At 46.7% G+C, this 14,817-nt stretch overlaps 1 protein-coding gene across 10 annotated transcripts in view; it reads right to left on the minus strand.

The window, feature by feature from the left end:
- AGAP1 (ArfGAP with GTPase domain, ankyrin repeat and PH domain 1) overlaps positions 1-14,817 on the minus strand; it is a 615,139-nt gene that overhangs the window by 277,896 nt on the left and 322,426 nt on the right. For 9 of the 10 annotated variants that reach the window (XM_031968800.1, XM_031968799.1, XM_031968801.1 and 6 more), the window contains 2 exons: positions 5,074-5,201; positions 3,302-3,457 (listed from right to left, as the gene is read on the minus strand). In XM_031968800.1, the coding sequence (XP_031824660.1) occupies positions 3,302-3,457; positions 5,074-5,201 (284 nt within the window). The remainder of the gene's footprint in view (positions 1-3,301; positions 3,458-5,073; positions 5,202-14,817) is intronic. The other variant, XM_031968796.1, reaches the window with a different exon arrangement.

Consider the following 14,817-nt stretch of genomic DNA (forward strand, 5'->3'; position numbering starts at 1 on the left):
AGACGCAGAGAAAACCTTGGAGGCCATCGCGTCAGCCTTCAAACTGTACAGTTAAGGAAATTGAGGCTGGAGCTGGACCTCCCCTGGCCAGGGCCACGCTCGGTCTTTGATTTGGTGGCAGAGCAGAGTCCACGACAGCTTCCTTCCCTCCCTCTTTCCCATTGATTTGAAAGCCAGGCATTTTCCCATAGAGGGAAATTAATTATATTTGGTTGAAAAACAAAGGCTGGGCTTCTCTTCCTCCTCTGAGAGCCTCCTCCCCAGCTTCATTCTCATGACCAAGGAAAGAAGAATTACTGACAGAAGGTGCCTCGAACGTCACATCAGCCGATCGATAACAAACTGCTTTTCGTCGAGGATTTGAGGGGGTCCAGTTCAGAAAGTTGGATGCCCAAGAGGGTCTCCTTCACTACTAATAAGAACCTTCTGATTGGAGGATCCCACTAAGCTCAAGCCCCCTTCCAGCTCTCCAGGGATTCTCTTGTTTGGGGAGTCGGGTTTTGTGGAGGCCCGAGAGGGTTCTGCTGGCCTCCTATGAGGGCCAGGGCTCCCCACTTCAGTAGGGGTGAGGAAGCTAACGAACAAAGGGAAAAAGAGCCAGGTCCTAGCCAGGCAGGAAAGATTCTTCCTCCCACTTCCTCCCTCCCTGGCTCTCTTATGTTCTTTCCCAAGTTCTAGGAAGTACGCTCATTTATTTATTTATTTTTAAAAGCCAAGACTTAGAGTTTTGAACTTGTCTTGCCAAACCACAAGCCCACTTCCTACTCTGACTCTAACCCCACCAACATGGATGTTAGCACCGGAAATGTTCATGATTGAGGAGCGAAGCATCCTCAGGACTTTCCAGGTATCTCTACATGGCAAGCACCTCTCCTTCCTTCCCCCTTCCCTCCATTAGAATGTAACTTCCTAGAGGGCAGGGCTGCTTCTTTTTGTCAGTAGAGGCACTATGACAGTGCTCACTCAGAATAAATGTCCGTCATGGAGTGCATCCTCACATTGTTCTTCCCATCCTCACATTAGTCCATCCAAGCTCGCTATCTCATGCATTTGTCAACACGTCCACCATCCGTAAGTCACGTCATCGATCATCCAGTCTGATCCCACTGCTGACTCATCTGCCCGATCTACTCGTCGTCTGATCAGATCCGTCCGATCCATCCTCCGTCCATACATCCATCCGATCGTCGCCACTCCGCCGTGCCTGCTGACATTGACCGCCATCTGCTTACTCGTCTAATCTGTCGATCGATCCATCACCGCGTCATCTGATTCGCCAGTCCACCGCTCCATCCATCTGTATCTGATCAACCATCACATCAAGTCGACCAGTCTGCTCCTGAGCTACAGCATCTGCGCTAATAGTTGCACGTCTGAGTCGTCAGGTCGTCAATCGTCACAGGTAGTCAGTCAGATGCGTCAAGCGTCAAGTCTGATGATCCAGTCAGTCTCATCCAGTCAGTTCGTTTGATCGTTTCGTTGGTCGATCATCAGGTCATCGTCCAGTTCATGTCGTGGTCCAGTCTGGTCAGTCAGTCGAATCATCGATCAGTTCGGTTCATTGGTCAGTCTAGATCGATCATCATATCACGGTCTGTTCAGGTCAAGTCAGGTCGTGATCAGGTTCCGTCAGTCCAGGTCTGTCAGATCTGATCGTCTGTCCTAGTCAGGCATGTCATTAGGTCGATGTCTTGTCCGTCCAGAGTCAGTCGGTTCATTTGTCGTCAGTCTGTCGACAGTCAGTCTGGTCAGTCAGTTGTCAGTCCAGGTCGGTCAGGTCATTCGGTCTTCTATCATCAGTCGCATCCGTCACATCAGATCGTCACGTATCAGTCCATTATCACGTTCAGTTTCCATTCCGTGATCACGTCCGTCAGTCGTCCGTCAATCATTGACCATCGCGTCTGTCATATCGATCAGTCTTCAGTCCATTCATCCATAGTCAGTCACTTCAGATGACCCTCATCGTCGTCCGATCCGATCGCGTCTGATCAGTCATCCTATCCATCCATCCATGTATCCAATCACCCATCCACCCATCCATCCTTTCATCCCTTCCATCCATCTCTGCATCCATCCATCCATCCATCCATCCATTCTTCCATCCTTCCATCCATCCATCCATCCATCCATCCATTCATGCATGCATGCATCCATCCATCCATCCAATCTGCCCATTGCCAGCAGGAAATGACCTTGAAGGAATGGTTGTTGCTTCTGAGAGCCAATACCTCCAAGAACATGCCCTCTCCAGCTCAAGAACTTCCACTGGCTCTCTGTTACCTCTGGGCTGAAGAGCGGCTCTCCGGGTCAGCCTCTTTTGAGACAACGGGGCACCCCTCAGCTCCTGCCTTTGCCCGGGCCTGGCCTGGCACGCTCTGGCATCCCCTTTCCCTAGTCCTTCCCTCTGTGCTCTCTGGCCAGTGCCCGCAGCCCCCAGACTTGGAATTTGCTCTGAATTTACTTTGAGTGTATTAACCCTCTCTACAATGACCGCGCCTCTTTCGCCGGCTATGAGGAGGACGGACATAACCCCCTGCATGCTCTGCAGATCACTCAGTGCTACAGGGAGGCAGCTCTTCTCCTTCTCTTCCTCCTCGTCGTCCTCCTCCTCCCTCTGGACGTCTGTTTTTCTCATCCTAGCAAGGACCCAGCCCCAGCCGGGAGAGCACAAGGTCCCCACGTTTGTCTCACCTGTCCCTGCAGCCCGTGTATTGCACACAGTGCCTGACACATAGTAGGAGCTTAACAAATGCCTGCCAAATGGGATCGGATGGATGCTAGCTTGGAACGTCCCGAGCAGCAGCAGCTCTGGGGAAGCAGGTCACTTTGGGGTCCTGGGCCGCAGAAGGCACGGCCCTTTCCAAATCCTTGGGACAGGGAGGGCGCGGACCCCCTCTGCTTTTGGATGGCCTCCCTAAGGGGAGGTGGAAAACCCCCTGCGTGGAATGGAAATGTGGGCGCTCCCACTTTGCAGCGGAGTGGGCCTGGAGAGGCCTTCGGACCTGAGGGGCAGGTCGACCCCTGCTTACCAATGGGTCTAGTGGGAATCAGTCTCGCTTCAGGCTCATCAAAAATCAGGGTTTTGGGGGGAAAGCCCAAACCCCCCAACACTACCTTAGGTTATTTCATTGACTTTGAGTTTCTTTGTTTTAATGAGCGAAGGGAGGGGTTCTCGGGGCCTCCTCACTCCGTGAGCGTTACTTTCCTTTGGACTGATTCACCGGGCGGGCCCGAGTGGCCCGGCACTGGTCGCAAGGCCTTCCAAAGCCCGTCCCCTCGCTCTGGGGGTGACACTCACTGTGAACAGGTTGGATCGCCGCTTGGACTGCTTGCGGACAGGAGTCGGAGTGTTGGCAGTAGGAGGGACATCAATTCGTAGCTCTTTCTGGCTGGTACTGGGAGTGGACGGGACGGAGGATGAATAATCACTCAAGCTCCCTCCTCCATTACTCGTCTGCAACGATCAAAAGCAGGCGCGTCCATCAGTGAGGGGCTCGGGTCTTCACGCGGCATTCACTCAGTCATTCAACAAGCATTTGTTAAGCATCTAGGATGGGCTGGGGACACAGGTGAGACACGGGCCCTGCCTCCTCTACTCTATGGGCCGAGGCTGCGCCATGCAGACGGGGGGGGGGGGGCCCGGAGCTAGGGGCCAGAGCCACGGCCGCCCCCGGACTGACCGTCCCCCGGACTGACCGCCCCCCCCCCCGGCTCCCGTGCATCCGAGGCGGCCGATCTGAACCTCCAGACTCAACACAGCTTGTGGCCATCCCACCGCAAGAGCTTCCCTCTCAGTGCCTGTGACATCACCTCCATGTTTGTTGGGAGAAGGAAGCTAGGAAGGAAAGGGCCTGTGCTAGAGGGAGGGGAGCTGGGCAGGGAGACCTCCTTGGTCACTCCCTGTGTGCTGAGGGTCAAGTCCCTTCACTCGGGTGGGCCTCAGCTCCCTCCCCTACCTAAGCGGGGTCCCTTTAAGCCTCTTGTCTACGGTCCGATGAGAAAGTTAAATTCACGCCCAAGCCCTCTCCTTCCTTTGAACGCTGTAGCCAAGGGATAAAGTTGTGTTTAATAGCATCTAAACATGGCCCCTTAGGCTGGGGGGAGCTTCAAGTTTTCTGACACAAACAGGTAAAAGGAGCAAATTTCATTCTAATGATTTCCTCTTGACATTGCATATGCTTTGTACATATAAAAGACAAAGCGTTTCCTCCTCAAGAGGGCAGGGGTTCTTTCCTCTCTATCTCCCCAGTGCCTGGCACACAATAGGTGCTCGATAAATGCTCGCTCAATGGCAGGCCCACCATAGCACCCTTCCTACAATGGCCGTTAAGATTTCCTGAGCCAGGGATGGGGGACGCTGCCCTCCCTCTTTCCTCCTGTGCACATGGCATCTGCCTCAGACAGTTACAAAATAGACAACTCGGGACCAGTGGCCTAAATCCTCCCAGCCTCAGTTTCCTCATCTGTAAGGCAGTTTCGAGTCAGCCCCTTCCTCGAGTTTGGGGGATAATGTAGGTAGAGCACTTTGCCGTTCTTTTTCCTCCACAAGTATCCCTTACATCCTTGGCCCTTGGTTCCTACGTGAATCATTCAGCAGATTTCCCACTTGTTGTGGAAAAGGGATTACTTGTCCCAGGAGAAGAGAGAAGAGGAGGTAACTGTAATGAAACAGCGTTCTACACCATAAGCGCAAAACTCAGATCAACAGGGGAGCTCGGCCGGTGACCACCACTCGTCGGCTGAGCCACCAAGCACCTGGCCAAGGTCAGCTAATTGACACAGAGCATTCACACAACTTGGCCCCTGACCAGAGGCTCGACTCGGGTCAGCAGGAAACATAACAGAGCGGCCGGGGGAAGGGGAGCGGTAAGGGACGTTCCCAATAAAATAACAACAAAGTCAAGCCCTCGGCGATGGCAGCGTCTGATGTCAAATCGGTACAGGGCGCTGTTATTTACCACTGCGATCTCAGCAGAAGCGGAAGGGCAGGCGTAAACGATGTGGGCAAGAACCTTGGGCCCCATCAGTGACGGGCCTTTCCTCGCCAGCCCCCACATTTCCTTTCCTCACCTGACTGATATGCACAGCAGAGACCTGGGCGGAGCACACGGAGGAGTGGCTGGGAGAGTTGGGCAATGACTTGCAGGGTCCTATAGAAAGTTGTTGTTTCTTCCTGGTGGCGACAATCTTCTGAGCAACTGTAGGATTTAAAAAAAAAAAAAAAAAGCATAAAAATACACCCCAGTGGCAAAGGATACGTTGAGCTAATCAATAAAGCAAGCACAAAGGGCTTCTTGAAGGTACAGGCTCATTACTTTTATCCTATGATCCTTCCCATGAACTTTTCTTTTTCAAATCTATCACTGCTTCAATTTAGAGGAGATTTATCTGAATCACTACATCTCTAAGACTCTCTAGCCTAATTTGTCTGGAAATACAGGTTCTCAGGAAAAGGAAGCTGAATTTAATTGGAAAGGAAGTCAGCGATTAGACAGCTCTTCCAACTCCAAGAGGGGTCACTGCAAGAGAATCACAATGATTTGGGCTTGGGTGCATATAATGCAATCTTTAGGGACCTGCTATAATTAAGTTTAATAGTATTCAATCCCTGTCTTATTCAGATAGTTTTTTAAAGGCTTATGCAAATGAAGAGATCCCCCCCCCCCCAGCAATATATTATAACTTAGGAGATATTGTTCACTAGTGTTTGCAGATAATTTCTTTTCAAATGAAGATCATTTTAATAAGGAACTGGGTTTGTCTGCAGCTTATGTTTTCCGTGTAAATGAATGATGGCATAACTATGATTTAGTGAGAATACAACATGTAAAAAATGGCCCTTATAGAAGAGGAAGCAGCTTCATTAGTCACAACCCGCCTCCGATAGGCTCCTTATCATCCTGAAAGGATGATATCAATTAATTTATCTTTCTGTAGGGTATTGATCATAACCTCCATCAGCTAATCATCTTTAAATTACAGAGGAATATCGCGGCACTTTGTCATTCCAGAACCATTGGCGTATTGATCGCAGATCGTCGGAGACATATATTAGAATATTTTAAAAATCATTATAGGAATGCAAAGAGCAAATCTAAGGTCAGGTTCTAACAGCTGCTAAATAGGAGTCTTCTGTGTGGAAGGCAAGGTCTGAATTTGGACCCAAAGTGAAAAGATTATCTCACAGGAACACTGGATGCCGCCCCTATCTATTAGCACTCTTCTCGGTAAAAGAATGAACAGATTTTTAGTTATCAAGCACACTTGAGTTTAATTTCAATCAAAGGCTAGACAGAGCAACCACTTGGCTTGATGAGTACTTCAATTTGGATTTTTAAAGCGCCCGGAAAATGGAGCCGTGAGTGCTGGAAGGAGTTCGCTTGACATTTTACTGAGGGGATATTTCCTCTGAGTTGAAGAGATCAGGGAAGGTGATGTTAACGTGAAACAAAAAAAAGGAATTTAATTTTGCTTAGTCCTAATCAGTATCCCACTACTTCCCACGGAAATGGGGGAAAGAGGTAGGGGAGATGTAGAAAGAAAAATCGGAGTGCAAAATCAAAAATGGAATGGGGGAGAAGAAAATTCAGAAGAGCTTGTCACATGTTCAAGTGAACGAATCCCTGCTCCATTCTCAGTTCTGTTCAATTACATTAACAATAAGGAGACCCACATTTAGCGCACAGAAAGGTGGCACTGAAGAGGAGAGAGGAACAAATCTTGTAGCCAGGAAGACCCCGGTTCAATGGGACCACTACATACTTAACCTCTTAATACCCCAAATCGCCCTTGAAGGTAGTCATAGACCAGTTACTGCTGATCTGTGTTGGTACGAGGAGTTTTCAATGCTCGAGTTCCCCCATGTTGTCAAAATGACAGGATGTTCTCTACTATCACCCTCAATCCCTTTTTAAAAATCAAAACTGACATAGGGAAGGCCACAGGCAAGATTCCCTCTGAAAATCCAGCAAGTGACCACACCAAGGGACTCATGGAAAACAGCTTACAGAAAAGGGGAGACTCATCACCAAGTGGAAGAGAGTTCAGTTTTTGCACTAGGAAAGAAAATATTCACATGAATGAATTCAAGGAACATTAAAATACTTTATTAGATCTAGGGAAAGATATTTTATTCTATAGATTAATATGGCAGGTAGATTTTTAAAAAATCTATCATTAAAATTACAGGTTTTTAATAGTTGAAAATCACAGACCACTTTTTTTTTAAAATAGAAATACTAGTTGAGCAAAAAAGTTAAGCTATAAATACTTTCTTATACTAGGCAAGGTAAAAAAAAAAAAAAAAATTGGGAGCTCTTGGACTCTGACATCTCACCATGAATGAAACTAATATATGCCCATGTCCCAAGTGTCAATCTTTACTGAAAATATGACACTGCCTTCTCATTATCATTCACAGACTCCATCTTAATCAGCCTTCTGGTACTGTCACTGGCCCTGTTCAGGGTTGGACAGACTGACAGAGATGCTACTTTCACTGCTTCAAACCAGGCCCTGAAACCTATTCAGTGATAGCAAGAATAAATTATGCAACAGTGTCCTCCTTTCAATGAAGAAAGACAGTCCATTCATTTCCCCTGTTTTGTGGCAAAATGACAGTTTAATCGTAGAATACAAGCCAGCAAAAGGCTTTGTTCCATATATTGTAACAAGTCAAGGTGGAGGGGAAGCAGTAAGTTCTATAAGGGGGAAGTGAGCATTTCAATACACCCCATTTCCCACAGATTTTGAGGGGGGATGGTCATGGTGGTTTCACGAATGGCCGGTCACTAGCCCTAAGGGCCAATGTTGCCTTTTAGGAGGATCCCCTGATTTTCTAAATCGCGCCCCTGTCAGTGGCCACTGGGACAAGATAGAAAAGGGAAAAATGCTTGAAATGGCGGCTTCTCCTAAAATGGCTTCATGCAAGTTAAAAAGGGCAAAGATAATCCTCCTCCTCCTCCCTTCTCCAATTGTTTCCTGAACATCACTTCACCCGGTCATTTACTCACCTGTCTTGAAAGCCTCGAACAGAGTATTCTTTGGGCTACATTTTCATTTAAAGTTCATACAGCAAGTTCTCAATATATTCACTGATAAAGAAAGTGATGAATGCAGGTATCTTAAATCGATCTTACATTTTAATCTTAGGGATTCTTGGTTCAAATTTTAAGATGCCGGCAGGTAAAGGTCTCTACATTATTGTCTATGTCTACAGGTATCCAGTATGTGCATTACGTACGCTTCATTCGTTCATTCATCAAGTGATTCCTACATATAATTGGGAAATGAGACATGATTCCCCCCTCTCATGAAGCCCACCTTTCAGGGCTATGTGTGGGGGAAGACATGGACATCAAGAACTAGGACCCAAAAGAGGACTTCGGAAAGATGTATGAAACAGGTGAGTTCCATGATAGGAGAGATCTGCAGAAAGAGTCATCCCCAGCTGGTGAGATCAGGGAAGAGTCCCTCCTTAAGAGAAGTGGGCATTGGAGCTGGGCTTTGAAGGTGAGAAGTTGGCGAACTGGGAGCAAGAAGGACAGAGAAGACGTCCCAGAACAAAGAATAGGAGGAGAAAAAAAGGGAAGGAGATAAGACGGGACAGCAATACCCTAGGGCCGCAGCCAAGTATATGTGAATATTTATAAAAGAGAACTGGAAATCCATAGCAATGTTTCTATCTTCAGTTGGACTAACTCATTCTCCTAGATCACAATCTCTCCTTTCCATCTGCTCAGTCACTATTTCATTCAACACATTTATTAGACACCTACTACATGCCAGATCCCTGTCTATGCTGAACAAAAGCACACAGATCTTTCCGTGGGATCAGATTGTTTGGTGTGTGGGGACTCGTCTAAGAAAGAAAACTAACATTCCCTACAAACAAAGGGCAGCTCTGCCAGGAATTAGACTCTGTTTTATGCTGGAGTGCAATGATCATCTGAAATATCTGCTTAATCAAGGAAAATTAATTACTAAACCCTTTGTCTAATTCCAAGTTCATAATTCAAATGAATGTTATGTGATAAATATTCTAGAGGAATAAAATCTACCCAATTTCTTTTTTTTTGTGAATGAAATGGAAAAAATAATTTAATTGTGTAATTATAAAGTTTGATTTTTATCTTCAAACATTTCCCCCAAGTTTTGAGTTTTAAAGAAAACGTAATCCTACACTGAGAGAGAGCTCAGAAGAGTGAACAAGAGGCTACTCATGGAGGCAGCAAGACTCTTGTTCGTTCCTGCCTGGGAAACATCAGTGACGTGACCGTAGCCCCATCATTTATACTTCATAAGCTTTCAGTTGGCTCATCTATAAAATTTAGGACAATGATATCTGTTCTATCAGGCAAAGGTGACTTTAAGTCCTGCATTGGAGACAAATCAGCAGAATGACAATGGGTAAGTCACTTAATTTCCCAGTAATCCAGTAACTTTCTTTAAAATATAAGCTATAGACAAGTTGATAATCTATATAAAATAAAAGAGGTTCCTAGACTGGTAGACTGGGAGTTCTAAATAAAGTTCAAATACTTTACACACACACACACACACACACACACACACACACACACACACACACACTTGCTCTCCATGAGTGAGGGATGCACTGTACTCAACCCAAGTGAAAAGAGAATCAGAATAAAAGATATTATTAAAGAGATATATGAGCAACACCAAAAAATGGATAGACCATACAGTGAAATTAATAGATAAGCTATTAGCACTAATTACTGAGAAATATACTCAGTTTAAAAAGAAAGAAAAAAGATAATAATGACAGAAAAAGAAAATACATTCCCTCTTTGATATTCTTGATATGGAAGAGATTGTTCAGAAAATGGAGCTGCTTCTGCCACAATTGGGCTTCTCTCCAAATTCTGGCAGCAAAAATGAGGTGGACAAAAAGTCTCCCTCCAAGGATCCTTGGCTTCCTTTATGGCTCGGCTTAAGTGCTGCCTTCCTTGAGTGTGACTCTCCCAAGCAGCCAGCCCTGGCCCATCATTTTACTTTGTATGTGCTTCTGCCTAATAGTATATAAGCCACTTGAGGACAGGGACTGTTTTTGCCTTTCTTTCTGTCCCTAAGACTGAACCTAGTGTCTGGAACACAGTAGGTGCTTAATTCATGCTTGCTGACTTGACTTGCTGACTTTATGCTCAGCACCTACCACTGACCCGAGTGTTAAGTGTTTCCTAATGACTACTTGAACGAAGGCACCCCTCTCACTAATTCCAGGTACAGCTTCTCGTGTGGGTAGAAGGGGCCGGTAGCGGCTGCTTCTCTAAAATCTCACCAATGGGGTGAGACAAAAAAAAGTGAGAGATCGAAACATCAAACTGCTGCCTCTTTTCAACACTGTCTAGTTCTAAAGTCTAGGACGCTGCTACGGATGATACTGGAGACGACCAAAGACACAGTCACGCCCGGGGAGGACTCTCGGCCAGATGCCCCCAAACAATCAACTGCCAGCCTGTAGGTGGGTCCCTGTGCTTGTGTCTGTTGGGGGAGCCACCATCTTCCTGCCAGACAATTAAAGTCTACAGACTTAGCCGTTCATCGAAAGTGAAGTCTTAAGAAGGGCTCCTCCTGGTCACAAAGGTCACTCACATGGAAGGAGCCCGATTGTCTTTCTCACCTACAAGGAGATGATGAGTGGAGCTGTCATTAGTCTCCCCACACTGACTCCCTTCAATAACTCTCCATATAATGAGGCTCCCAAGGTTCAGAGGCGTACGAAGGCCACAGAACCCTTCATCAGGGAGTCACCCCCGATCATGACCCTATGAAACAGAAAAGGGAGTTTGGGTCCAGAACACGAGAGCAAACGGCCGCCATCGGGTGTCTCCTGGAGGATTACTGTTGGCCTGCTCCAGTTATTACTTGTGCTAATTCAGAAAGAAGCCTCTGTATCGGCCTTTGCTTTGATGATCTCCTCTTAGATTCCCATTTGATGAGGTCCTGATTAAGGAATACACCCTGCGGAGGAGTTCATCAAGAGAGAGCCAGCCTTGCCTTGCCTCCCATTGATTTAGAGACCCAGCTGGAAGGCACCCAAGTGCTTAAGGGGGAGTGAGACACCGGCTTCCTTGGCACCTCCGAGCTCCTGGAGGGGCACCGGACTCCCAGGACAGGGCTTTCTCTCTGGGGGAGGCCGAGCTGGGGGCGAGGTTCATCCTCGGGAGTCACGGGGTCGGAGCTTACACCCTCCTGCCACGCTCCCCAGGGGAGCAGCATGGAGGAAGGGAACCAGGAGACCTAAGATTCAATCAACTCTTGCCCCTGTGGGTCCCATCTCTCTGGACTCCTCATCTACAGAAGGAGGGAGCGTCTAATTAACGGCTGATGTCATCTCTTCCTCCCCTCATTCTCTGATCTTTAAAATCCTACTCAGCTCCACAGGGGATGAATGGAAATTCCAGGTCAGAAAAGGGTAAGAATGTCCCTCCATCAAATTATCCACTCGTCTATTACTTCTCAATATCCCTTCCCAATATCGCCTTTCTTAAACATGGATCCCCTCTCCAGGATCTGCTATGGGGCACCTTCCCACTCCCAGCATCTCAAGCGCCATTTTGGTTTTGGCGCAAACCAAGTGCACCAGTCCCTGCGTTCAGGCAGCACAACTCGGCCATTCTCTCTCTGGTGGGATGAATATTAAAAAGCACAAGGAAGACTAAAGTTCCTCAAGGGAGTGGAAATGTCCCTCCTTCTTCCTTCCCCTTTGGAGAGGGCCTGTCATTCCATGATCTTGGACAGGAATTAAAGATGACGAGCTCACAAGATTCAGATCGTTCAGCCAAAGGATGAGCTAGAACATGCCACTTTTTACAGATGATTGGGGGCATATGTGTATATGCATTTGTATATATTTTCATATACATAAATATATATGTTATTTACTACAGCCTGCTTGAGCTGGAGGGGGATGGGATGAAAGGGGGGAAAATAAAGTCAAAAAAGGTATAAGCAGAAACAAAAGAACCACCTACAAGGAAGTAAAGAAAAGATGGCCACTCATAAGTACAATTTTTTTTACTATTATATATCTTTTCTTAAACTGGTAATTTGTTGTTACATATTTCGAATTCAACCTGATATTCTGTTGGGCACAGGACAATGCTTTAATTATTTTGTATTCCTTTTCTATTCTTCTTGTCCTTAATCTGTTTTATATATATATATAGAGAGAGAGATAGATAGATAGATATAGATATAGATATAGATATATAAAAGAAGTTTTATATGAATTATTTTCTTAGCTTTTGCACCTCCTTTTCCATTTGGCCAATCCTATTTTTAAGCTGAATTCAGCTTTTTACCCCAACACATACCCCGAGCTCTAGATGGAGTGTGATGGAAAAATGAGATTCAAACCTTGATCTTCTGCCTTCAAACCCTGTATTCTCTCCATTTCTCTACTCCTAAACTGGGAAGAGGCGCTTGGCTAGTGAGTCATACGGATCAGACATTAGGAAGGCAAGGACTCATTCTTAAAATACAGCCACAGATAAGGGGAAGCTACAACGGCTTTCCCCCACAGAATGTAGGGGGGGGGTTTCTGTTTGTGTTTCTGTTTGTAAAATAAGCTACTTGAGGGCAGGAACTGTCGTATTCTTGGCATGGAGCAATGCCCGGAAAATGGGCCCAAGGACTGAAATGGCAATTTTAGTGACAGGGAACTCCCAGGGCAGAAACTCCTTTAACCAACTCAGTCCAGCAGCTTCTCTGTAACCTTCAGAGACTTTCCTAGGTCTCTGAGGGATGAAATGACTTCTTAAGGACCAGAGTCTCAGGAGAAAGACTTGGATCTCGGTCTTCGTGGCTTCCAGGCACGGACGCTCCAGAGTAGGGGTCCCATAAATGCTTGTTTATTGATTGACTCATGGCCAGCAGTGCACTGTGTTCACATAATGGACGCTCAGTAGGGCCAAATCGAAGCCTGTCAGTCGAGCAACACTGCCAGAAATCCCAGGGGACACGCTTAGGATGAAATGGGACAAACTGGACCATCTGAATATCAAAATTACAATAATCGCTGAGTGGGTTCATCAAAGGCGAAACGCAGCCCCAAGTTTCCATCCCACATCCCAGGCGAGGATGAGGAGTGGCTCGACCTCCAAACTAAGGCCAGCTACATTGGGTTCATGGCACCACCTGGTGGACGCCACTTAGAACGGTCCCCACCAGCTTCTCCCCCCATCCCTTCCAGACTTTGATCCTAGACATCTAAGCGAATCCCACCTACTGCAGGCCCTCTCCCCCATGGACTTCTGGTCCTTACCCTCTGCCTTTCAATTTTTGCTAAGTTAGGGAAATCTCTATTTTTTTTTCCCTATTCTATTTATGAACCCTACAAAATAGCACTAATCCTCAAGGCCAGCACTGGGGAGGGTGCAGAAGGAAAAAAGAACTCAAAGGTGTGACGTAATTGAGGGACCAGGGCCATTATTAAGCTAAAAAGCATTCCCAGAACAGCATGGACTCTCCTGCAGAGCACCAGGCCCTTCCCTCTCAGCTTCTCATTAAGCACTCGGAGTCCTCCTCCAGAATCCAAGAGAAAGTGCTAAAAGCTCCTTTGTTTTTAGTTTATCGCTCCTCTCTTTTGTTTCTCGCCACCAGCGCTGCTACTGGTTTTCATTAGGCAGAGGGTATTTCACCTCTCCCATGACTCTGTGGGCTAACCTGGGAGCCTAGCCACAATTCGGAACCAACATCCACACGATTTATAGATGGCTTCAAACACTGCACGCCTGGGAACTGGCGACTTCTGAGATACACCGCCATCTTTCTTCAAAGTTCAAGCAATGAATATTGTATTTTGTGGGCAGGCCCCCAAATGGATCCTTCCTGATGTGTCTCCCCTAATGGGTCTAACCCCTTCCCCACACAGCTCCCCAAGTGGCCTTCCTAAATCAGTCTAGGGCCGTGAGTACGTGAGTCCCCTGTTGTTGTTCCTTATTAGACCCGGAATAAAATAGAACTTCCTCTTTGCATTTCAAGGCCCTTCTAAGCTGCTTCCAGGCTCAGGCCCAGAACTCCCCTTCCTGCATGTCCATGAGATCAGGCACGTGGCACTTCCCACATGTCTCCCCAAGTCCCAGTAGCCCAGTTAGTTTGTAAATAACTTTGGATGGGCTCTCCCCCCATAGCATATAAACTCCTTGATCAAGAGCCATTTCATTACTGTCTTGGTCCCTCTAACTCCCAATAGGCACAGAATAAATGCTTCTCCATAAACAGATGCGTGGAGCACTGGGCTAGGTGCTAAGGAACCTAGATATAATCTTGAAAGAGACAAAGTCCAGCTCCATTTTACAGATGAGGAAACTGAGGTCCAGAAAGGTTATAAGCCTTGCCTTCTGTCACCTGAAAGTGAATGTCAGAAGCAGGATTTAAACTGAGATCCTCCAAAGCCATAAGACAAAATCTACATAAGTCACTGTTCCTGCCCCCATGGGACTTACAGCCAAGCACAAGATTAAAGAGCAAACCCAGATTATAATATTACACAGGATCATATAAGTACATTCTGGAGTTATAAACTCCATTGCCAAAGGAGGGAGCAGTAAACGGGTTGTTCCATTGGGGCAATAGGCAAAGGCTTCCTGGAGAAGTTGGGCAGGAGCATGAAGGGGTAATTTTATGATGATGATTTAGCAAAGGAGATTGAGAGCAGTCAGAGAGGTAGAAAGTTAGCCCATAGGAAAAAGTCCCTCTCATCTGCTCCTGTGGCCCCCAAATCCATGTTAACCTACAAGTCAACAGTCCCTCTCATCTGTTCCTCTGACCCCTCCAAATCCATGT

Source organism: Sarcophilus harrisii, chromosome 4, assembly GCF_902635505.1.
Source record: "Sarcophilus harrisii chromosome 4, mSarHar1.11, whole genome shotgun sequence".
Taxonomy (NCBI): domain Eukaryota; kingdom Metazoa; phylum Chordata; class Mammalia; order Dasyuromorphia; family Dasyuridae; genus Sarcophilus; species Sarcophilus harrisii.